The sequence below is a fragment of the Crassostrea angulata genome, chromosome 5 (assembly GCF_025612915.1).
Source record: "Crassostrea angulata isolate pt1a10 chromosome 5, ASM2561291v2, whole genome shotgun sequence".
In the NCBI taxonomy this organism is placed as follows: domain Eukaryota; kingdom Metazoa; phylum Mollusca; class Bivalvia; order Ostreida; family Ostreidae; genus Magallana; species Magallana angulata.
The window spans coordinates 44,656,627-44,683,372 of record NC_069115.1 but is presented as its reverse complement, the minus strand read 5'-3'; the positions used below and the strand labels follow the sequence as shown (position 1 = coordinate 44,683,372).

The window sequence follows — 26,746 nt, the reverse complement described above, 5'->3', positions numbered from 1 at the left end:
ATTAGCAGTTAACAAGTTGAGGCCCTTCCCCTGGTAATCTTGGCAAACAGATGGAGATACAACCTTTATTTTAGCAATGCAATGTCCTGCATATTCCTTCTTTTTACAAAATAACGTGGCTAAAAAAACATCAACAATGGGATAGACCGGACTGTAAGAAGAAAAACAGATGGGCAATTAATCCACATTTCTATGTTTGCCTGTTGATACCGCCCTTTTATTTACTTCCTTTAAATCATTCACCGATTCAGTAAAACCACTCATTATTTTAAAGGTATTCACCCAGACCCAAAAATATACATAGCGAAAACATAAAAATTCCTTCATGTTCAGTTTCTACCCTTAATCCAAACTATAATAACGACATTCTTCAGCTATACTATCAACAAACAAGACACACACTTTAACTGAATGAAATTTGTAGGTATTTAATTTCACAGTTTAATTTATGACCCAGTAAGAAGTCAAAGCAATTTTATTACTTAGCCAGGGTTTGATAGCTAAATCCCAGCTTATTTACCTGAGATATCAAGCAGGTAGATGATACCTGCATTCAGCTATAAAGCCAATGAACCGCGACTGTTGTCTTCTACAATCCCCCAGTAACCATCACTGCTCAGACGTCAGTACAACAAGCTGAGGTGAATCCTCTGGCGGCTTTGTAACGTCACTCATTAACGAGCAATAAACCCTGACAATACAAACAACAAGCATAGCTTCCACTTGGAGACTTTTCCCCTCTGTGCAGAGCATTACCTCTCCTTAAAGTCATTTATTCTTGGCATTCATATACTTGTACCATCAAAAAGCCTGCACAGAATTTTAATAACAAAACAATTAAATAAGTAAAAATATCCATTCAAAACAATGCAATAGGAAACAATATTTGATGCAAATAAAATTCTCTGTAAAATAAATTTTCCTAATAATCCAGACACAAACAAAGTTTCTGGGTTATAAGTTTCATTATGTTGTGCATTGTACATGTACAGTGTATATATCAGTCAATTGTCCAGAGGGTATGATTAATGTAACTGTACTAGTTTCTGGACAACAAAGGACTATGGCCATCCACACCAAATCATTGGTCACCTGCCATGCCTCCAGTGAAAAAGGAACTCCAAACACTGCACATCAAGTCGTAATGTTTCCTGGTCAGCAACTGTTGCCTTGACCTCAAGGGGAGTGTCATTTCCTTGTGTGTCCCTTTTAAATACAATGTAAGTTGTGAGAATTATTCAATCTAATTCATTCAGTCTAATATGCTTGGGTAGTGATGGTAAAAGCTGCTATTAAATAGTCTTAAAATTTTAATCAAAATGAATACTTTGATCATCCATATGTGTACATTACTAAATCTCTTCAGTATTAATGAAAATCTTTAACAACAAAATTGCTTCTTTACTACATACACAAACATTGATGAAGACCATCAATATTGCATGAGGTTGATAAATACTGAGAGTTAAAATAGTTTAATGCTGGCCGGAATTGATAAACGGCACTCACTTTATGGCTGCCTTTTTTCGTTTAATCACCACTGCCATCTGGAAACTGTCCCCCTGTATGTCCAGTTGTCTCCCCTTGCACCACATCACGGCGGCTTCCTTTTGTCTGTCTAATCTCCACAGAACCACCACACAATTGTACAGGGTTGTCAGGTTTTCTGGAGAAAGCAACAAAATGGTTATATATGGGTACTGATAGGCATCAACTATCTACAACTTCAAAAGGATGTTTGGTTGCTGGTACATGTATTTTCAATTTTCAAAAATTAATACCCGGTAAGTCATAGTCATTAGTCATTTGATGAGAGGTTTTGCATTGTTTCTAACAATTTTAAATTCATGTTGTTTTAAACTTTGTTGAAACCATCATTTTTCAGACCGAGTTTAAATACATGTAACATAAAAAAAGCTGTAAAAATCAAAAACTTTCCCTTTAAAATGCTTTCTGCAAGAGTCCTTTAAGCAATGAGGAATAAAGTTTCATCTATAGGGAAACAGCATTAATAATTCTGATGGGATTCATAAGACTCTTCAGATGGGTAAAACGGTTGATGTTACCATAATTGAAATCTAACCTTTTTCCATCTGAAGGCTCATTCGGAGGAAGTGTAGGGCATCTGTGAGCTTGTTTTGCCGACCAAGGCGGATTCCCAAACAACGGTAGACGTGTGATGCCTGGTGACCTACTTCTCTCCAAAATGAGACAGAACCTGGGGAACAGGTCCCTGGGTTGGCAGCACCATCAGAACTTAGTCTCTGTCTCTTGGACTCTTGTGAGGAGGACTCTGAAGAGGAGCAGGTATTTCTAAGTGTCTCCAGCACACTACAAGAATTATAAATAAATCCCATAACAAATTAAAATTACAAACATAAAATCCAAATTAAAATCAAATTAAACAACTAGATACTGGTATTCTTATGTGCTAACATCTACACTTTATTGTGACTTACATATCCAAACTTTCAATGGCCTCTTCGATTTTGTTGAGACAGACCTGAGCCTCAGCTTTATACAGGTGAACAAAAACCATCTCCATCTGTCCTTCATTCCTAGGGTCAGATTTCTCCTCCGATGATGCCAACCTTTTCCTTTTTCCCTGGGAACATGAGACTTTACACTCTTCCATGGATGTCTCCTGAGAGGAACGGTTTCCGAATGCAAATGACCCCATACAAGCTCTAGCTTGTGTAGACGTCTCCTGAGAATGAGCGGGTTCCTGAGAATGCTGGGAAAGGATGCTTGAAAGGTCAAGGACACTTGTTGGTTGGCATGACAACACACGTTCACACAAGACTTCACACTGATGATATTTCTTAGCTTTCAATAAGGAGACTATTGTAGACCTATAGATGTCAGATATGGATGGTATGTTTAACATTTCACAGCCTCTCATCTGAAACAAATATGGACTTTTATTATGAAAAAAATTTCTCAACAACTGAGACACATCTGGCATTGACAATTTGCGGCAGTAAATTAGCCTCGTTCATCAAATTAATTTTAGAATTATATGATGTTTCACCTTGAGATTTTGTGTATGAACTTTAATGTAAAATACACACATCAAGCTTTATAAATAATTATGGTTATCAGAACTGTTTTTAGGACAAATTTGTATTAGCTAGTTTGTATGCTATGAGCATAGCTTGATATTAACAAATGTATACTTGGTATATATAATAAAGAACTGAATTGACACAAATATAGCTTTGGACACAGACTGATGAAAACCTGAAGGTCAAAAATGAAGTAGACAAATTAGATCAACTTTTTTACATTTCAAAGATATCAAGTAACATGTTTCATGTCGAAAAAGTAAATTGCGTGTTCTGTATTCATTGTGTTCTTGAGGAATTTTTGCTTACCTTTTCAAATGTATTGTTATTTATCAATGATATCAGATGAATATATTTCTCAGCAGCAATGTCATATCTGAAACATTAAGCAGTAAACCATGTCAAGTGCAACAAGAAAAAGCAACAACAACCCTTCCCTCTTTTTTAAACATCAAAGGAGTGTCATGCTCCATAAACTGTGTGTGCATTTGTAGGACAACTGTATGTCAACACTTATATGACCTTGAAGAGAAGTGCGGGTTTCTTGCATTGTTATTATATACACTGCTGTGTGTATTTCAAGAAAGATCATGCAAGGAAAAGAGAGTTCCATGAATATTGGATATATAACCCCACCCAGACACCAGTACTCTGTATATAGCTTATCTTCCATTCCCTCAACACAAATATGCATTGTAAGGAATTCATTCCACAACAGTGTACAAGTGGTTATGAGGAATCCTGCACACACTATCAATCTAAAACTGTTTCTTATATAATCCTTTTAAAAGATAAAGATCAATATGCAACAGCAAACTAAAAGACATTCAAAATTGAAATGAAAGAAATTTAAATCACCAGGGTGAAAAATTTGTCATTTGGTGCGAAAAGTGTGAAAGCTTTAGAGCTGACAGAGTTGTCTTACTTGTGATGGATTTCACAGGCCTGGGCGAGATAAAACAGCGCCTGTGTTAAACCTATATCCTTGTTTACTACGTGCTGAAAGAAGATGCTTTCTGAAGACTCTGGTTTCATCTCTCTATTTTCTATGGCCTAAATAAATTTTAAAAATCCATAGAAAAAAGAAAATGTCATTTAATCCAGTAATGCATGTGTCAAATTCAAAGAAATTCTCAAATTCAACCTTGGTGAAAGAAATTTTAAGGTAAGTCACATGACTGACATTTCAAATTACCAAATTATTTTTAATTTCTACACCAGAGTATTAGGCTCACACATTCCACTTTTGTACATAACATAAGAAGACTTTTAAATCATATTGAAGTTTAAGTTTTCCTTATTAAGACTTATATCCTAGAACTAATTTTTCTTCAGACATATCAAGTGTTAAAAAAAATATAAAAGAAAAATACAACAATAGATTTAAAAAAAGGGGACAACAATAGAGTTTATAAATGACAGGAAATATTTTGATTGATTAAGTGCACATGTTGAGAGAGACAGATTGACTGAGAGAGAAACAAAAAATGAGAGAAAACAAGGAGAGAAAGAGAGAGCGAGAGAGAGAGAGAGAGAGATCTACAGTACATTAATTTTGTGAGTTAGTTATAAGCCAATCTTTACCGTAACAAGAAGGTTGAGTGCCTCTAACTCCGCCTCCATCAGACCTAGCTGTCTGTACTGTGTAGCTATGTTATACAGCGGTAAAAGGTAGAAAAAATCGGCATCTAATGCTTCCCTGAATTTCTGTACGGCACTGTGTGGCTTGTTCTGAATATCAAGTCAAACATGTTTTATGTAGGCATTTTTTTTGTCTACATAATTTTCTCTACTATATTGTGTTTATATCGAAAACAGTGAAAATAGCAATTATGTATAGGTATCTATATTTATACTGTTATGTCCTTTGACGTTGATCAAAAATAAATAAGTAAAAAGAACAGTCAAACATGTTAAATCAAGGATAAAATACATGTATATCCAATATCATATATGTGTACCAATAGAAAATGACAACATGAAAAATTTGATGGTCATTTCTGAATTTCATTTATTGGGGCTGGCAGTCAAACTTGCCTACCAGTATTTGAAAACTTGCTTAGATTAAATGTAAGAAGGATACATCTATTCTGTGATTTTACTATAACAAAGACAGATATTACCTCCTTTGTGGGGTAAATTATAATCCACTGGTTTGTCCCTTGTATGAATGCAATATACATGTATCTGACACTTTCACCTTGAATTAAAAATTCTATCCTTCTTTAGTTCGGATATACTTGTTTAATTATTCTTTCAATATTCATGACTTGAAAATCATGGTATGTTTTAATGATTAACAGTTGGCATACCAGTTGTGAAAGACACTTCCCAAATAGGTCGCAGTGTAGAGCTGTTAGCCTTTTGGTCATTTTGAAAGGAAAGGCAGTTATTTCAGACAAAATAATGATGGCCTCCATGTAATGCTCCGCCTTGTACTCCAAATGCGCTGCAGAGTTGGTATATATGCTTATGAATAATTATAATAAAGTGTCATAATAGATACATCATTGTGAATTCATCATTGAAAACCCATGGCCAGTCTCATAAAAACTTTCTGACCCTGGGCCAACTCATTGATATTAATATCATTATGAATGTAAACTTTTTTTTTGATTCACAAAATTAACTAGAAGTACTGTGATCAAGCTCACAATTGATACCCCCCACTAAGAAAAAAATCATAACTCATGTATTTTTTCTATTATAGAAAATATTGGATGAATCTATTTCACCGTCCACTTTCTATAAATAACAACTGCTCTATTTTTTAAAACTGTTAATGCTAATATGAGTACACAAACCAATTTCCATTCTCAGTTCAAGTTAACTGTTAATGCATGAGGACATTTGCATCCTTATGTTAACAAACATGACTCAAATCAAACAAAATTCCACATGTCAAGCAGCCATTTAATATAAACATTTTGAATTATTGGTATACTGAGCCCGATTTTTTTAAAACAATGACCTTGAGCTTCCTCCAATGACCTTGGGTCAAGGTCATGACACCCCTCAGGTTTAAGCAATCTTGATGTGAATTAAGAACTTCCAATATTTGTCCATCAGAAAGATATGGACTGGACATGAATTTTGCACTTTTCTGCCAGTGACCTTGACCTTGCCCGAATGACCTTGGGTCAAGGTCATGACACACCTTTAGGTCATAAGCAAACTTTGTGTGAAGTAAGAACTTCCAATGTGTCTCCATTGAAAAAATATGGACCGGACACATATTTTGCACTTTTTCTGCAAGTGACCTTGACCTTGCCCACATGACCTTGGGTGAAGGTCATGACACACCCTTAGGTCATAAGCAATCTTTGTATGAAGTTAGAACTTCCAATGTTTCTCCATAAGAAAAATATGGATTGAACACGAATTTTGCACTTTTTCTGTCAGTGACCTTGACTTTGCCCAAATGACCTTGGTTCAAGGTCATGAAACACCCTTAGGTCATAAGCAATCTTTGTGTGAAGTAATAACTTCCAATGTTTCTCCATAAGAAAGATATGGACCAGACACGAATTGAACAGACAGACGGACTGACAAGGTGATTCCTATATACCCCCCCCAAACTTCGTTTGCAGGGGGTATAATAAGAAAGCAAAACTTTTGATGAATGAAACTGAAGGCCATGTTATAAAAACAAGCTGATGCTTACATATGCTGCATTGCATTAGCATTTACCACAATTGGTGAGATTTCCTTCATGAAAGTTACAATGTACCTAATCACAATTTTTATACACTTTTTCTGTTATACCTTCCATCAATTTAGTGTAGGGCAGCCATGCCTGAGTTTTCAGTTTCTTTAGATGGCCTTGACATCTGTCAGACTCCACTGGAAACAAACACAAAGCAGAGAGCAAGTGCACTTCCTCTACAACACTGGCATCAGGGGAACAGGCCTCACCCCCCAGCAAACATACCTCGAGGGGCAGAAGCAAGCCTGACACAGGTTCCTCCTGGATTTAAATAAAACATTTGCTTTTTTTTCTTACAAGTATGTATTACAGCTTTCTTTAAAAGCTGGTGGACTTCGAGTGTTTTGAAAATGAATTCATAAACATTTCTTAAATGAAATGCTTTACCAGTGATATGTATAAATAATGTATTATATATGATCACTAAATCACAGTCTTACAAGTATATTTTATACGCTGTTTTAGTTATATTCTTCATACTTTTGAGATTTTATTTTCAATCAACATACCTACTCATTCTTTATATGTTAATTACCTGATATATTGTCCTTGACTGGGACTCAACAATAGACAAAATCTTGGAAGCTCTTTCTGGATTTTTGTTTAAGAGGAGAACAGCGGCCCATCTTAGACATGCCTCCAACAGAATGCTACCCAATGGTCCTGAAATATTACTACAGATTCAAAGAATGATACATACAGAATTCATTTAGAAAAATTTATTTTTGTCTCTCATGTTTTTAGTTCATGGAAGCCTTCATGAAATTTAATTTTATCATAAATTTTGTTTAAATGTATTTTTAACCCGATCTTCAAAAAATGAATTCCATATACCGGTAGGTACCTTGAAATGTATCATATCAAAGTTTATCACATGCACAAAATTTTACAAGTAACTTTTAATACATGCAAGAATGTTTCTGGGGATCAAAAAAACCCCCCAAAAAACATAAATGTATCTGTGAAACTGCTGTACAAAATGATTTTTATTGTAATATGTATGCTAAACAAACCTTCAGGCTTTCCCATTGTTCACAACACTACTAACTTACCACTAAGAGCAGAACTCATTAGATTCTCCATCAGACCGTGGATCAAATTTCCTCTTTTTATCTCGATGTCAGCTGTAGCACAGAGGTCATTTCCTGTTACAAAACAAAAGTCTAAGGATGAAATATATTGAATTACATGTAATTGATTATGATAAGAACAAATTACTTGCTGTGTAATTTTGAAATCTGCATTTTCATTTTTTCTTTACAGCCAAAACTTTAAAACGGCACTCCATGTAAATATGAAACGTTTTAAAATAACCTTCTTTTTTTGTAAGATTCCAACATTTCTGGATGGATGGCAATAATATCATCTGAGACTGGTCAACAGGGCAAATGCCTTGAATAAGATGACAAGTGATGACATTGCAGACAACACACAATTCTGCTACTAGGATCTCTTCAGTAACTGGGATGCCTGGAATAAAAGAACAAATTTACATTTGTGTATTATTTAAAAACTCTAAAAATATGCACAATTTGGATACAAATTGGTTCAAAATAGTTGCAACTGGAAATTTTTTTTTGCAGGCATAATTAGTTTTGTCTTAATATGGAAATACATACATCTTATTTTCTGAAGCAGATGCATAAATTCATCTTCAAAACTTAGGATTTTGTTTATTTCACCTGACAGAAGACCCTGTAATAAAATAAAAATAAAATAAAAGACAATATCAAAGACAAAACTAAAAAGATATACCGCGGTTATCAGAATCATTCGAGGGTTTGACATTTAAATTTGTATTGTGTGGTGGTTAGATAAGCAGGAATGGTCATATAAACAATGAAAATATATAATAGAATCAATAGACCCAGGACCCTTAATAATTACAGAGTTACAAAAAAGTCATAACTAAATGATGCAACTTTGGAACCAATTAGAAGTAGTGGTTCCAAAGTTGCATGACTTAGTTATGACTTTTTTGTAACTATTTAAGCCTTCAAAAGTCATGACTTTTTTGTAACTTTTTTTGGTATGGGTTGCAACAATAAACGGAGGGTTTACCATTAAGCTTCCCAGGCCAAATGGCAATATCCAAGGTCCATATAGACCAACCCTCTACATTTCTCTCCCTTAAAATGGTCTTTAACCCTGAAAACACAACACAAGTTCACCTAATTGCCAGGACTTCTAAATTTTCTTATATTGCATAAACAAGGAAAGCCATGGCACCATTTGTAGTAGGGAAGGAGGAATGAGCATATACATTAAAATAAACAATGAAATTCAGAAAATAAATGGCTGGACTGGATATTGAACCCAGGGCCCCTGTAACCTTATAGTCACAACTTCACTCACAAACTCTGAATTGAATTGAACATATTTTATTGATTAAATCAAATGGATAAGACACAAGTTCTAAAACTTAGATAGTCTTCTCCTAATAATGAATTAAATTTTATAAATATTGCCAGTAATAACGTTAGATATGAATACACATAAATATACATGAATAAACAATCTACTACATATATAATTAATAACACAAGCTCTACCACTAAGTTACCCAGGCTGATATCCACAGTATAACTCTTGCAACTACTAAAATTGTCTTCAATATTAAAATACATGAAATTTTTTAGTCATTTCAAACTCTGTACTATATGTAATGAACCATGGATTGGAGAAATAATTATAGACCAGACTGAGATTCTAACCTGGGCCCCCTGAATCTTTAGTCGAGTCAGGTGCTCTAACAGCTCTACCCACTAAGCTACATGTATCTGGCCCAGTATTTAAACCAATTATCTCAATGCCCCTTAAATAATCTTTGTCCACAAAGAATACCCCAGGCCCTTTCCCCGGCAGGAGTTAACTAAACATAATGGGATGGGAGAAAAAATGTTGGACCAGACTGTGACTTGAATCAGGCCCTCACTTTCTTATCAGTTGCTCTACCCACTGAGCTATCTGGCACCAGTATTCTACCCGGTCTGACTGTCAGAACTAGTAGCTCAGTTACATTTTCATTACATCCCAGATATTAGCTAGGCCAAAAATTAAAAATTAATTTGTTTGATGTACTCAACTCGACCAATCAAAATGACCCCTAGCTATCATATAATTTTTTTTCAGCATTTTGAATTTGAATTTATTTTAATTGTTTGTTCATGTCAGATATCAAAAACCCTTTAACAGTTATACAGCTGTTATATCTCCAAAATAATTCAGATAATGACATGTTTCAATTTTGCCTCCCCTCTGAAACACCTAACTACAGCAATAGGTTCTTATGAAATTTAATGCTAAACAATCTCAATTTTACTTAATTTATCGATAATAAGCACTCAAATAGATGATGATGTTAATTCTGATACCAGAGAAATTTCCACTGTGTTCAAATTGTTTTGCCACAAATAATTCTCCAATACAGATGACTTCGAAATAGTTTTTAAAATATTCAAGCATCGTGTATATCTTTGGGTCTTGAACAAGCTGAATATCTCCTCCATTTCTCTCATCTAGTCAGATACTGAATCAGAGACATAAATACTGTTATTTATGTCTCTGACTGAATGTCAACGTTTTCTGTTTAGATTTGCCGCCATTACAATCGCTTACAACATTACAAAGTAAATAAAGAATAGAAAATAAATCCTTAGCAGCTTCCAAAAACCAAGCAACTGCATATTGTTTCAAAATTATATCACAATCCATATGATTTATTTATGAAATGATACATAGAAATCAATTTGATTTAGAAGATATCTCCACAATCACCTAAGGGGCCTACTTTCATATTGTCCAAAACGGGAAAAACATGGCAAGTGATAGAGAGAAATTCTTGATTAGAAACACTCTAATTTCGCTCTTAAAAGCTGTGGAAGGAATGGTAACAACAGTAGAGTTAAGGAATGAAAACGCTGTCACTGGTCTGATTCAAAACGTTGATCCATTCATGAATATTGTCATGGAAGATGTTGTGTTCAAGTCATACAGAGGAATTTCTCATAATTTTTCAAGCTTTTTTGTCCAAGGAATGAATATCAGATACGTTCATATCCCAGACGAAATTGACATGAGAGCAGCGATTGATCAAGAAGTGAATAGAGAGTGGAGAATGAGAGATAAAATGACCCGTGAAATAAGAGACGCAGCTAAAAAACGAATTACAAAACGACAGCTGCAGGCAGATAAGGAGACAACTCTGAGGAGAAGACAAGCAGAACTCGAGGAGAAGAAGAAAATTAACCAAGAAGAGACTTGAGAAATAATTTGACTCTTCTTGTTAACGGTTTGTTTTGATGCAAAGATCTTAGAGACAGAAATTGCGATTCAAAATTGGACTCAGGAGAAATGAAATCAGGGATAGTGCAAAGAACCATTTGTACAATAATATCACAAGAACTGTGTTGCATAATACATATAATTTGGTCAAGGGCAAATAGCATATCATTAACCTGGCTGTTATTTAACAGTAATCACTGTCGAGTTATGCGCTTATGGTTAATCCAGTTCACTGTTTGATGACAATTTTGATAATTATTCATTAATACAAAATAAATATTAAACTCAAATTGATTAGTTTCCTTTTTGAGGTTTGAATTTTAAACGAGATCTGCTTCATGTTTTAATCCATATTCTTATTTCATGTTTTATAAATCTCTGTCCAAATGATGGACAAACAATTACTTTCAGTACATTCTAAAGTAAACTCTGTAGCACTGATAATTTTTTAGTGCATAAGTTACATTTGTGGGATTTTTAAAGGAGGCGATTCTTTTGTTATAGGAGAGGAGTAATGACCACATTTTGACTTGAACTCGGGATCCTTCAGTTTAAAAACCAACGCTCTACCGACTGAGCTAAAGGGTTAACCTACTAGCGAGTGTTACTGGAACGTGGCAGTAATGAGCTTTTATACACACACTATTACACTGTTCTGAGTTCCCCAATTCCTTTTTAGTTTTCTATCCCTTAGAAATCTCACAGAAGACTCTCTAGACCACTCCACATGGGTTATTTTGTTGGGCACCAATGTAACAGAAGAGGAGGAATGACCACATTTTGACTCGAACTTGGGACCCTTCAGTTTAAAAACCAATGCTCTACCGACTGAGCTAAAGGGTTAACCCACTAGCCAGTGCTAGTAGGAGCATACCAGTACTAAGCATTTATTTATAAATATTACACTTTTTTTAACATTATATTGGACAAAACATTATTCAGTTTTCCTCTTTACAATAAACTTTTAAATATTTCCGTAATTCATACAAATATATCTTTGTCAAGAATACCCAGGTAAACGTCAGATTAAAATACAGTACATGTATAAAGAAATTAATACTGAAGCCTAACACCATACTTTCATAATTTAACTATTCCTTTGTATGCCTATTTCCTGTTCAATTGTTGGATAATTGATTTGCTTACAATATGCAACACGATAGAATAACAAGTAATAAAATCGTCATGTTATTAAATATATTTATTTCGATTATATACATTTATAATCTCATGTGGTAACACAGCCTGCTTATAACGCAGAGGTAAAAGATATATGTATATATTGCATGATATATACGAAAGAAAGTTCTCAACTTTGCTCATCTAAGACACAAAACTCGAAATGGGTACAGATAACCAATATATGTTGTACATAAACACTAACACACCTTACAGGTAATAAACATACAAGCAACAATCGCAGGGATCATAAATACACAGAAAAAGGAAAATGTTTTACACAAACTGCTGTAACAATACAAATTGCATAGATTTTCATCCATCTATTTGAGACAAGATATGTACCGGAACAAGAAAAAATAAAGCACTAAACTGGTGAGCCTTCCTTTTTAATAGATAAAATATACACATAAAAATATCAAATTGTATACTGGTATCACAAAATGATAATGAAAAGTAAGTCAATATGGAATTATTTGGTTTGTAGCAATAGTGCGGAAATACTAGTATCATACAATAAATAAAAACCCACATACGCATACCAGTACAATGTATGTTTATACAAGAATTTTATATATTTGAGAAAAAATACTTATCCAAAAAAATAAGACATTATCTTTTAAGATGTAGCACATCATTTGTATAGTACAACTCATATTAGTTAGAATAAATTTCATATACACAATTAAAATACATTCATTCTCTTCATGTAAAATAGGAAAATAAACATAAGCATATATATCATTAAATTTGATTAAAATGTCTTTGGTGCATCAATAAATATAAAAATAGAATGTCAATTATCATGGTAGATATTTGTAGACCAATGACTTGGTAGATCAGAAGTTTTCTTTGTTGTAGAAGAACTTGGTCCCTCCCACTGTGGAATGCTTGTTGCACATTTTGTGTAGAGTCATGGAGAGGGCACCTGGTCCGCAGAAAAAAACACCTACACTGGTACTGAAATCAATATAAACCAACTCAATCAATCAATCAATATAAATCCTTTAATTAATCAATACATGTACCTGGTATTTTATTGATCTTATCTACACGCATCAGCTGATTATTATCTCTAAAGAAGTTGGTTTATTTTAAAGATAAACTGAATTTAATGTGCTTTTCTTGGACCAAGTATGAATTCTTGTTTCTGCATCATGATTTTATACCAATAATAACAATCTTTCAAATATAAATTTTTCTATATGTACTGAATAAGGTTGAAATAATCAATTTCAAACAAAATCTTTATTTCTTCCAATTTGACATAATCCCAGACAACGAGTTTAATAATGGATCTGATATCACTGTATTTTGACCTGATTGCTGTTAACCCTGATATCTTGACCTGATTGCTGTTAACCCTGATATCTTGACCTGATTGCTGTTAACCCTGATATCTTGACCTGATTGCTGTTAACCCTGATATCTTGACCTGATTGCTGTTAACCCTGATATCTTGACCTGATTGCTGTTAACCCTGCATGATATCTTGACCTCCTTACCTGGGGTGATTCTTTGTAATGTCCTGGAAAATTTTATCCCAGTTTGGTCGTCCATAATGAGTCTTTTGAGCCAAACCTGTTACTGGGTCCACATCTTCATGTTCGTGAAGAATAATGTTCTGAGCCTAAAATTATGCAGAAAAAAATAGAATCGAATATATATACATGTATATATCAATTTATGGTTATTTTAACCTACAGTTTATTTGTTAATACATGTACACCAAAATTAAAAAGATAAATGATCAATTCTCCCTTTTAATAAGCCTTGAACTACTTATATACAGTAAAAAACACAGTTATAGCAAACACACTTATAATGAATTGACGCTTACAGAGAAGTGAATTTCATCATACCTGTTAACCTTTCAAAGCTGCTATGTGGGAGAATCTCCCCCTTACCAACTTGGCTAAGGGGGAGATTTTGCGTACACGACGTTTTTTCACATGAAATGCAAATAGATGTTAAAAATACTGTTAGATACCTTATTTTACCATTGTAATTAATGCATTTGCAATCATTTTTAATTTTATTATTTCTTTGATTACCAGTGTGCAATTACAACTTGTGTTGTGTTCAGAAAACTATTAATTTGTTTGCATGGTACAATACAGGAAGTCAATAGTGCCACTTTTTATATTAAGTCTTCTTATTGTTGGGTATTGAACCATCACTGCATGCTGACATCTAGGGTAAACACAGAAAATTTATTTTGCGTATTTTGAATATGCAGTGAAACCCAGTTTAGAAAATACCAGTAAATAATATTCATTAAAATTATTTTTTGCCTTATATATTATAGGAAAGATTTTTAATTCACAAAACAACATGTATTTCTCCAGTATCATTTAAAAATGATCTCTGTTGTAATGTCTATAGCATCCCTGTAATTCATAGTACCGGCACTATAAACTTTAAAAACTCTTGTGAAATGCTTTTACACTTTTTCCTCGAGCTTCACTTTTATCGGTAGCTTGTATAAACACTCAGTGTTCCAAACTCACTTTGATTTTTACCGACAGTGCTGGCCAGACAGAATTAGTCACGACTCACTGCACGTGGCTTGGGTGCTTTACCTGTGCACCTGTTAAGTGACACCACTGGCTGTGTATTGTTTTCTTTGGTGTTACAGAGTAAAACCAAGATGTTTTAAGCTTTCACTTATTTTTTTATAAGGCCTATGCATAACTAAATACGTAACTGATTTAAGTCAAAACCGGAAGTAATCGTAAAAAGTAAACTGGACTATAACATGTCATACTATGATCACTTGGATGGATTTTGATATATTCAAGCTACACAGCAGCTTTTTTAGCTCAAATTCAGAGAAAAACCCGCAGTGGTTGTTGAAATTTGCATGTAAAGATTCAGAATTGGGAGGGGGAGGGGGGGGGGGGGGTATGGAGAAGACAAATACGATTGCGGGAGAAATTCGTCTCCCGCGCGGGAGATAGGTTGGATGCGTGAGATCTTAGATTTTTAGGCCGTTTTGCGGGAGTCTCCCGCGCAATGCGGGAGGGTTAACAGGTATGTTTCATTCCCAGTGACTTTATTACATGTTGTAATCTTGATGGATATAATGAATTACGCTTATAACGAATCAAAATCCCCTGTCCTTCGCACTTCATTATAAGCATATTTTACTGCATGATGGAGATTAGATTTATCTCCCTTTACAATCAGGTAAAGAGATAGAGTATGCAATTGTTCATGAGAATATTTATTATAACTTAGTTGGTGATGTTTGTATGTGCATAGAGAGTTATCTCCCTCCATAGTACTTTAGCACTCCTCCTAATCTATAGTTGTTACTTTATGTTTACATGTACTATCTCCCTTTATGATCAACTGAAGAGCATGAAATAACTTTGACTGTAAGCTCCTACCACCTCCCCATTGATTGGTGATATACCTACCTGGTTTTTGTCCCAGCCCCTGGTCAGGTAGATGTAGTAGTTCAGGAATTCCCCGAGTCCCTCCTCTGCCATCTGTTGGTCAAAGTTCTTCAGCAGGTCGTTAATCCACTCAAAGGAGTTTGTGTCAGGACACACCCAGTAGAAGTAAACCTTCCTCAGCTTCATGTCCGCCTTGGCCTCCTTGTGTTTATGCCTGGAAAAAATTACTTCATCATCTGAGGGATTAACTTTACAAATGATAAGATGATTTGAACTGCAGCATTACCTTTCAAAGTCCATTAAAAATTTTCAATAGAGTTTTATTGATGGAAAAAAAAATATATAAAAAATGAATCATTTACCAGTGCCATTTAAAGTGCATAAAATTGTAAAATGTGACATATTTCACCTGGATTGATACATTACATACAGGAAACTAAATTAGTGAATGGTTAAAGTAATAAATACCATTTTTTTAAGGATGTGTACTACATGCAAACAATTTTTCTATCTCAGATCATGAAAAGATATGAAAAGAAATGAGTTCTATAATCCCACTTATCCTTTTTTCATGATTTAGTGTAAGTCTTTGAGCTCACCAGATGTGTCTGAGGATGGAAGCAAAAGGAGTGACCCCGATTCCTCCAGCCACGAATACATCAACTTCATACCAGAATATGTCCTAAAATTCAAAAACATAGAAATGTACTAAAATTCATCAACAACAAAAAAGAAACAACCTTAGCGCATATATCTTTGAGGATATAACCAAATATGTTCATTTTCAGAAGAATGATGGTGTGTATAAACAAAACTGATATTGTAGTTTTTATGGACTATTTTGTTGATTGTAGAAATGGATTACACTTTTGATTAAACAACCATAATTACATACCTCTGTAGCTGTTCCAAATGGCCCATCAACAGACAATCTGTAAATAAATATTTAACAGTGTATACCATTGAGCAACATTTCTCATTTTGGTACTGATCAGGTGAGTATATAATTTTTTAAAGGACCTAGTAAGCTATGAAAATCAAAATTCTTTAAAATATAATAATTAAGCACATTCTATGGGCAACACAATCCCTATAAAAGTGTTTGCTAAATATGCCTTCCAAAAATATATATTCCTCCAAGATGCTCCTTCAGAAGGATGTTATGAAAAATGTAATTTTTGTTAACAACTACACTAATTTATAAATACTACTGTGGAATCATAAAAAATTGTGGGGGCCAATTTTTGGTAAGATACCCACAAAATCCACGAAAAGTGAACATTGAGCCCCCATGTAATTCTAATGATTCCATATTATATATTTTTGGGATGAAATTCCCAGACCTTGGCATTTTTCTGGAAGACTGGAATTCTCCGTCATCGACGTAGCATGCCTTGGCCAAAGCTTCCGTCCAATCACCAGCTCGTCTAATGTGTACCGAGAAAAAGTCATCCTCAGGGGCCTACAATCAGCACGGCAACAAAAAATTAGTACACTGTACAGGTACCAGCTTTACAATGATGAAGAAACTGTGCTATTGTATACAGAGAAATAATCACCCCCGTTTTTATTTTTGCCCCTTTCGCCCTCGTTGTCAGCGGGCGTATCTAAGGCTGGGTGAATTCCAATGTCTCAAATTATCTCTCTTAAAACACAACTATGTCTGAGCAAATTCAAGGCGGGGCAAAACTTTTGCAAGTGAAGGGCGATAATTACATGGGGCAAAAAATATCCCTGTATACAGTATTCTTTTTATTTTTTACACTCTTACCACTTCTTAATTCCATTTTTACCCTCTCCCAACTCATCTCTCAACACATTCAGGTACCTTGTGACCTTAAATTCTTGATGGTCAAATGTAATTTCAACTCTGATTTGTAAATTAATGCACAGTTTTGAATTAGAATTTTAATTTCAATATGAAATTTACAACATTCAAATTAAGGGGTCCAGGAATCTAACTTTCCAAACTCCATCTCCTTAATGAGATAATCAAATACATAAAATTATCTCTCCTTACCGAGGTTAGAGTGAATGGATGCCACTCCAGACTAGAGAGACTTGGACACTGGAGAAATATGTACTGTCCTGGGCCCATCTTAAATCCTTTCTTTTTCAACTGCAGTTCAAACACTTTGGATGGATGCTGTACCACCTAAACAAAGAATTGGGTAAAGATGCATGATACTGTCTATTCCTAATTAAACATGGGGTATTAATATTCGCATATTTTAAAATCTTGTTTTTATTTTTCTGACAGATATAAACGAATAAAATTATGATAAAAATTTGGTGTTTGCGATTTTATACTCTTGCAATTTGATGCAAAACGTTGAAACATGTAATAAAGCTTTTTTTCATCCCACTCCAAAGTTCTGACAGAAAAATATTTCACCCTTCATCCCCCCAAAGATCTGACAGAAAAATATTTCACCCTTCATCCCCCCAAAGATCTGGGCAATATTTCAATGTCTCCCCTCCCCCAGGTTTAAGCAATTTTACAATTATCTGCATTACCTTGGACACGACCACTACTTGCTTGCTCCTCCAGAACCTGACCAGTCTCTCTATGAAGTAGATCGCCAGGGGGCCCGCGACCCATTTCCAGGCCTGAAACAGAAACCAGACAATTAGAATAATATCACCAGGAATAAAACACTTTCTCTTCCACTTCCTTATAATCATTTTATCATACTTTAACCAAAGTTTTTGAATTTACATGCAATAATGGGTCTTCACTGATTTCTTGAGAGATATCTGACTGAGTTATATCAAAGCTGATATCCTTTTTAAGGCATTCATCTTTTTTTTCAAATTAAAATCTGTCACTAAAGTATGCACTTCTATAAAATGATGATCATTCACTGTATATCTACATCCATCCATCACATATCTACAGACATTCTTGACTCCTAACAATATAGTACCTCTAATATGTGTGACTGTTTGCTACATAATACAGTAAAACACGGTTATAATGAATTGACGCTTACAGCGAAGTGAATTTCATTCCCCAAGTCTCTATTTCATGTTGTAAACTTGACGGTTATAACGAATTACGCTTAATATAATGAAGTTAAATTGCCCGTCCCTGGGACTTCGTTATAAGCGTGTTTTACTGTATATGTAAATAAATCTTACATTGGGTTCAAGGCCGGCAAACTGTGGGTTGGGGCACCCCCCTGGTGTCCCCCAGGTACTGGATGAGTTCATACAAGCTACAGGGTCATGTTCGGCCACATTGGTCTGCCTCCTGACAATTCCTCTGTAATTATTGTAATATATGATGTAATACTACATTGTACACAGTATTCTAATGGCTACTGTAACGTTTATATACACAGACAATGTTACAGACAATTCGCCCAAGAGCAAATTAAGTTTCGTTCCCCTTATCTTGAAATTTTACAATAAATTCATTTGATACAACATCATTTTAATTCGTGATTTTTATACCCTTGATTAACTTTTTTTCTAGTGCATTCACTTCCATGCCTTGCAAACATGACTGATTGTACACATATATTTTATACCGGTAAGCCAAATATTCAGGTATTATGTACATTGTTGTACATGTATGTCTTTTATACTTATTACTTAAGTAATGTACTTACTGAAAGCCATGGACAATAAGGCCAATAAAAAAGATGATGAAAAGGTGATGGGTGAACCAAAAAATCTCAAAATATGAACGTCTGAAATAAACAAGTAACATTCAAAATCATAATATACTGGTAAGCAAATCTTTTTGCGAATTAAACTGTACATGTAATTATGATGCTAAATATCAACAGTGTATATATAATTTTAATATGAAGTTTTGTGATGTACTGTACTAAGTATAAATCATATTTTTTGGTTAAATTAAATTATCTACAAACTACTACCAAACTACGCAAGTACTTGATTAATGTGTGAAAGATGCTTAAATCTAGATGGAGAGGCAGTGGGTCTGGACCCCCTCCCCTCCCGTTGAAATTTTTTTTTTATTACAGAGTAAAATTAATGAACATATGCCTTAGACAACAACCCCCCCCCCCCCCAAAAAAAAAAAAAAAAAAGCAAACCTAAATATCCCTCTGATGCCCTCAAATATTTTCTTGATCCGCGTATAAATCTATAGCTATTCGAAAATACATAAAACTATATAACAAATCTTTGATCAAATCTTGTCAGAAGCTTTTGAAACACCCTGTACCTGATGAGCTCAGTTGCTGAGGAAACCATGACGATGAGTACGAGAGTGATGACAACCCCGGACACACCAGACAGTGTTTTCAAGGCCTCCTTTACTGCATCCTGCAACAGACATGTCAGAAAAGACCACGTCAGTCACAATGGGATGCATGAAATAAAAAGAGAGCGCACGTACACATATAATACAGTAATCACCAGGAAATCATACATGTACATGCAACATAAAAACCATAGAAAGTGTACATTAGCACATTAAAGGACATAACTCACAGGATTACTGTATAAATTACATGTTTTAGTATTCAGGAATAATATCTATAATTATACTGGATATTATGAAAAGTGATATCATATGTATGTTTTTCAGCTGTATAACTATTCTCATGCCTTTGTACAATCTATAATTTGATACCAATTTTGAGCACAAGTACATTTGGCACATCTCGGCAGATTCGAATCTCATCTAATGTAAGTTATGGAATCGGCCGAGGTTTGCCGAGTGGTACAAGTATTTTCATATACTTACAGTATTTAACTTTGTAAGTAATGAAATACAAGTTCATTGTGCAGTGAGACATACTGTGTTTGGTGAATCTATGAAGTTGAGATATGTGGTGCCTGCGGTAGGATTATCTCGTAATGAACTCAGCCTAACTAGCAGGTCTCGGCGAGCCTCATCTCTGCTGTTATAGGCCTCTACGTAGCGCTCAACGTTAAATATGTGAGCTCCCAAGTGTATGGCTAAAATTACAATAATTATTCATTTCCAATACTATGAAATATGATAGATAAAAATCAATTATACAGTATCAAGTGAGCATGTGAAAAGAAAACTGCAGTGATACAAATTAAATTGAAAATGCATTCATTTTGTTTTCTTCTAAATTTCTTGATTTTCGTCAAATTTAAAAATTTGATCAATGCAGACCTAATCAGATAATTTCTCCAATACATGCTAGTAGTATTTTGATGAAAATTCATCTCAATTTATTTAGCCCTTCTGTTGATTAATCATGAAGTATCCAAGGTCAATATAATAGCCCCAACTAAAGTATATATAAATCTATAACTATAAATCATACTCAATTGAATAATTTGTCTCACAAAAAATTCAAATAAAATATATCTAATGTATGGACCAATTCATATGTTTCATATGTTTACTTCATTAGAGAAAAAAAAAAACAGAGTATAAATTCTATATCTACAAAGTTTTCTTTTCTATTACGTTATTTTAGAACACCAGGATTCAAGTTGTGTTTAAGTATGCATTTGTAAGAAAGTACTTGTAATTCTATATCTATACTATATCTATACTTAAATTACCAGTATGAACACAGATCATATATGCTATGTAACGATGAAAGGTGATGTGCTTGTCCAGCTGACGACGTATATTTCTAATACAACACCTCTGAAATATAAAACAAATAATTTCTTTTTAAAAACAATATTGTATACACCAAAATATTCGCCCCCCTTTTTTTGGCCCCTTCCGCCCTTGTTTTTAGCGGACGAATTTAAGACTGGGCGAATTCCAATGTTCCAAGTTATCTCTTATTACACAAGTGTGTCTGGGCAAATTTAAGACGGGCCAAAAACATTTTCAGGTGTAGAAAGGCAAAGGTGTAGAAGGGCAAAAATAAAACGAGGTGAAAATAACCCTGTATACAGTATATGAATAATTTACTTAAAACAACAAAATATCTGTTGTGCATATATTACACTCTCTCCACTTTTGAATTAGGATATCCGAAAATAAAGCCGTAAAAAACACTTTTTTTTATAATCTTACCTAGAAGCAAATCAATTCATAGATCAAGGAAAAACTAATGGATAGCATTTATGAAAAAAGGGGTTTTTTGAAATATTCAGCAGATATAGCTCATCTTACAAATTACTTTATAGATAAAGATCATGGAAGTTTTTAACTTTTTCTAGTTTTTTTACCAGATTATTTAATTTGATCCAAAACTTCCTGGTATTTTTCTGAAAATCATTACAGACAGGATATAAAATCAAAAGAAAATCAATTTCTGCCAAAAAATCTTTCCACAGGATTTCCTTATCATCGATTTTTACCAAAAGCAGAGGCGCTGATACTTCCCGATTGCTTTCTGAATTTAAAGGAAGATTTCAAAAGCTCTAGATCTCTATAATTCTAAAAGAAAATCATGTGCAATCATAATTAAGATCTAATTTCATATCAAAAGGAAATAAGTTTAGGGTGTAAAATCCAAAAATACTTTGAAGTAAGTGTAGAATTGAGCCAAAATCCCCAAATTACACCAATTATATACTTAAAATTTAATACAACTTTAAAGTACCAGTATAATTTGGTATTTTTGCTAATTAGTAGATTTACGAAAAGGTACTTCCTTTTAAATTGCTTTCAAATTTGGAGAGAAAAAATTTATTGAAATAAAAAATATTTTTGGTCAATTTGGAAAACAAGATGATGAGTCATGTAAAATGCCTGTTAAACAAATATGTTCTCAATTTAAAGTTGAGAAATGTTAAAAAAAACCCAAAAGGACAGTAACATGTGGTAATACGCTCCCACATTGGTCTTTTCAGAGAGTCTGAACCAAAAAAATAATATTTTGTAAAAAAAGCCCCTGCAGGTCACTGTAGCACACTTCCATACTTGGAATGATCCAAAGATTCCGGACATTTGGACAACAAAATGCCCCCACACGATCTAAAGAGCATGCATATCAGCAAAATTAAAATTCTTTTGCCGTATAGATATACATGCATGTAGGACCCCACTGTAACACTATTTCTTACTTGGAATGATCCTCTGATGGCAGACAGCAGGTTCCTACAGACCGGCAGAAGTATGAGCATACAGTTTAGGTTGAGACAGGCTGCACTGGCTCGGGCCCAGGGAAGGGCGGGCTACAAGGGACACAACTCATAACGAACAAGGCCTCAACTCAAGACATAAACATATACTCATAATGAACAAGGGACATAACTCATAATGAACATGGGACATAACTCATAATGAACAAAGCCTTGGAGTCAAGACATAATGAAATCCTCATTAAACAGAATGATACCATACACTAGAACATTGAAAAAATTAAAACGTTGATGACGAACATGGCAAACTAAAAGTGAATTGCTGGTTCAAGAAGTCAATAAGAAAGTTTACAATTCATTTTTGAAAAATCCAATTCATACGAGTTCCATCATTATCCTTATAAGGGTAAGATTTTACAATTAAGGAATTGACGAATTGTTCAGAATTACATGTATGTAACAGTATGTTGCAGTGAACACCACAAAACTTTGCTATATTTAGTGTTTGTACTGAATGAGTTGTACTGAAACAATATGTCTATATAATCCTGTTTATTGATATTACTCGTAGTTGAAATGCCATAAAATTGCTTTTAAATAGCACCATTAAACATCTTACCTGTATGCTATTAGTGTTGTCATAAAAATAACATACAGCTTAAAAAAAGGAACCTGAAGGAGAAATTCTTTAACTAAACCAATTAAGTTAAGTGTACTAGTTGTAGCTCAAGAAAAATATAAGTTGTTGCTCACTATACTTCGACTAAACACAAATTCATTATAGTTGAATCACTGCATTTTACCTTTTTTAGTGGAGAAAAAGGGAGGAGAAGTATTTCATATCTAAACCAACTACCGGTAGTTAGCTCAATTGAGAAATATCTATTGTCGCTCACTTAACTTAGAGTAAAGACAGATTTATCATAGTTAAAAAACATATAGGTTATGAATAATTTAAGGCTCATTACAAAAATGTCTTTTTGCTGTTGAGATGGAGTTATTATGAAATTGCAAAGTACTAGAGCTGTTAATAATAGTTCAACATATTTCAATTATTGAGCCCTCTTGCTTTCACTTAGTGATGCTCTCCCTGTTTCATCTCCATGTCCTAATTGTGTCTTGTTAATGTTAATGCAATATCTTGAGGGCAAGAGAAAACTCCTAGATTTTTAAAAGTCAATTAATACTGAATTCTTACCCCAAGCATGAGGTTGGTGTAGTCGTAGGCTCTTGTCAGGAAGTTGAAGTAGGTAACGACGAAGTATACAATGTTTCCAATCAACCAAACAATCTACAAAAATTGTCACCAAAAGACATAAACAACATAGGATTCTTAATTCTATTAATGGAAGCATCAAAGATGTAACACTATACAGCTCCCCTTTTAAAATACGAAAATTGGGAAAGGGGGTGGGGACGGTCATCAGATTGAAAAAAAAAAAGTAAATGGGTAGAATTTAAATCATTCAAGTGATTTACTAGCTACTAGAGAATATCTAATTATGCACTGAAATATTGATGTTCATATTTGTATACAATTATTTTTCTAGTTCATACAATATGTGAATCTAAGCTAGAAAAATTCCAATTTATAATTTTAATATACCGGGTATATAATTAACACTGTATAATATGGTATGCAAATTTTATACTGTAGATATATACATAGTACCAGTAATCATTTATTCATGATAATTTAACATTGATAAAATATTGATCATCATGTTTTTAAATTATAGCCCAAATATAAGGCATTCAAAAAAAAAACACAGAAGAATTAAAATTGTGAAGGACAATTTTGAAGATTGTTTACAGTATGCTGTAATGCAGCATGGTTGTTATAACATATTATGTTTACAGTATAAAGGCAGAATGTTAAAAATATTAAAAAATCATTATGCAAGGGCAGATATCATGTTTAAAATTTAACAAATTTTTACATTAATCATGATCTTGGTACATGTATAATGCACTAGCTGCTTTGCAGAGTTTCAACAAATATGTGGGACAGCAAGAACTCTTGTATAGTTTTTATTAGTATCATTAGTACATATACAGTTGGACCATTATAAATATCTCAAACATAAATATTTTGAATACCAAGGATATGTTGAAGAGAATTGGAATGTAATTTATTCCCATATCTCTGAATACTATTGTCCGTTTTGAGATCTGACTGCATTTACAGCAAAACTCGGTTATAACAAAGTCACTGGGACCTAAGAAATTACTTCGTAATATCCGTAATTCGTTATTACCGTATAAGAAATTCATTAAATTTACATAGCTGGGGATCCAAGATGACTTCGCTATATCTGTGAATTTGCAATATCCGTGTTCGTACTAAACGAGTTTTACTGTACATGAACTGCATGAATTCTAAGTACCGGGATACATGTACTAAAAATATGCTTGACTGCATGAAAAAAATGATTTATACTCTAAAAAATTTCATTTGTACTTGTGCATGCAGTAAAATGATTGTAAATGTACTAAAAGTACTTAAAAACCAAGTAGACAACATACACCATGTACTTGTGCAGTAAACTTTTAAAATTCATGAGCACTTTTGAAGATTCAGACTTTACACTTTGTAAATCATCATTCTTTGGCCAGGAAATGGTGTTCCTGTGTATAAGTGAAGACTATCAAGGCAACCACTTGTTGACCTGCCATAAGTCTAGCTAATTCATTAAACAATCCACATCCTGCTTTGGATTATCATCTTCAGTGTAGTGAATAATATGAAAGTCTAATGTACATATTATCAAATGACCAATCAGGCATATAATCTACATGTATTCAAATCAAAAGCTGCAGTTTTTCTCAAATATAGTCATGCAAACAATTTCCTACAACAGAGTGAGACTGCTTGCTATCATTAGCAGCAACAGTAATGAATAATGCAAAATTTTCATATTTTTTAAACATCTTTTATGATGTTTAACATTTTAATTCAAAATAAAAGCAAGTGACACTCTGATATGATCGAATTTAAGTCTTTGTTCAGAAATTCAATTAAAACTTTTAATATAGTGAAGAAAAATCACATGATGACAGATACTGAAGTTTAAAATTTTTCCAAAATTTAGGCAATCATGTGCCTAAAAACATGCATGCAGATCTGCAGCTATTTATCGGTATTACACATTCCGTGTATATACAACGATTAAGTTGATAAGGAAACTTGTTCGTGTTACTAGTGTATGTAAGAGAAGATGATTCACATCACGATGTCACAACATTTCCTTATTGAAAACTGATTACTAACCTACTCTTCCGAAACATGCAACAGTGATCAAATATTTAGGTATTTCTAAATCAAGAAAATATATTGAAATAGCCAATATATAAATTAACATGTCTCTTCACTCATGAAAAAAGATATAAAATTTGAACTTGACACAAAGATATATATAAGTAACAGGAAGAAGATTGGGAAGGGAGGCTTAAGATAGGAATCATATCGGGGTGTTGTTCAATTTTAAGTGTATGATTTCACAGTAATATTATAACTTCACTACCCTGAAGATAAAACATACGTACATGTATGCATTTAAAGATATGACAATTAAAATAAAATAATTTTAAATGCCTACCACATGTACATGTTTTTGCAGCTATCAATGTGACTGTAAAAGCCAGAAACTTTCAATGTAATTAAGTTAATTATACGTGAACATGTAAATATAATTTTTACACAATAAATTAAGGATTATAAATATAGGCATTTGTATATATAAAAAATACTTACAATCACAAGCCATCTGGGTAAATCGTTCAAAATTCTCGCCATGTTGCTTTTATAACTGTGAAAACTCAACTAACTTATGAATCACCACACCGTTACACGATGTGGCTGTTAAAACCAACTGAGGAAATTCGAGATGAATGGGTGGCGCGCTCTTTCTCGTTCTTCTTTCTCCCACACATTCTTGCCCCTACAGTCCATTATTTAAAACTGGTTGTGAAACACATGATATTTTCCTTGTTCATTTCACTGTGAGAAGGATGAGACGATTGCTTCGATAGTCGATAGATCTAGTTGTCATGTCGGTTGTCACATGTGTTTACTTTGTTTTTGTAAGGTTAGACCCGCCCACTGT

General features: G+C 33.6%; 2 protein-coding genes across 2 annotated transcripts; one reads left to right on the top strand and one right to left on the bottom strand.

The window, feature by feature from the left end:
* Window positions 1–399: 399 nt before the first annotated feature.
* Window positions 400–26,746, bottom strand: LOC128183868 (uncharacterized). Its single transcript, XM_052853061.1, has 29 exons — window positions 26,395–26,746; window positions 23,839–23,931; window positions 22,623–22,733; window positions 21,159–21,246; window positions 20,413–20,573; window positions 19,834–19,934; window positions 19,250–19,330; window positions 18,777–18,900; window positions 18,153–18,245; window positions 17,656–17,790; window positions 16,979–17,097; window positions 16,531–16,567; window positions 16,235–16,317; window positions 15,657–15,849; window positions 13,740–13,864; window positions 12,580–12,619; window positions 8,454–8,466; window positions 8,086–8,241; window positions 7,824–7,916; window positions 7,307–7,434; window positions 6,831–7,032; window positions 5,378–5,514; window positions 4,650–4,796; window positions 3,991–4,118; window positions 3,375–3,441; window positions 2,460–2,902; window positions 2,084–2,331; window positions 1,510–1,666; window positions 400–1,206 (listed from the first exon to the last, which is right to left on the bottom strand). The coding sequence occupies exons 1-29, from the start codon at window positions 26,434–26,436 to the stop codon at window positions 1,089–1,091; spliced, it is 3,663 nt and encodes a 1,220-aa protein (XP_052709021.1). The 5' UTR covers window positions 26,437–26,746; the 3' UTR covers window positions 400–1,088.
* On the top strand, window positions 10,546–11,352 carry LOC128183867 (U7 snRNA-associated Sm-like protein LSm10). Its single transcript, XM_052853060.1, has one exon. It carries the CDS (start codon window positions 10,589–10,591, stop codon window positions 11,033–11,035), a length of 447 nt encoding a protein of 148 aa, XP_052709020.1. The 5' UTR covers window positions 10,546–10,588; the 3' UTR covers window positions 11,036–11,352.

Coding starts and splice junctions, on each gene's coding strand:
- LOC128183868 (XM_052853061.1), bottom strand. CDS start 26,436: ATGGCGAGAATTTTGAACGATTTACCCAGATGGCTTGTGATT. Junction 7,033..7,306: donor AGTCAAGGACAATATATCAG/GTAATTAACATA, acceptor ATTTAAATCCAG/GAGGAACCTGTGTCAGGCTT. Junction 2,332..2,459: donor GCCATTGAAAGTTTGGATAT/GTAAGTCACAAT, acceptor TAATTCTTGTAG/TGTGCTGGAGACACTTAGAA.
- LOC128183867 (XM_052853060.1), top strand. CDS start 10,589: ATGGCAAGTGATAGAGAGAAATTCTTGATTAGAAACACTCTAATTTCG.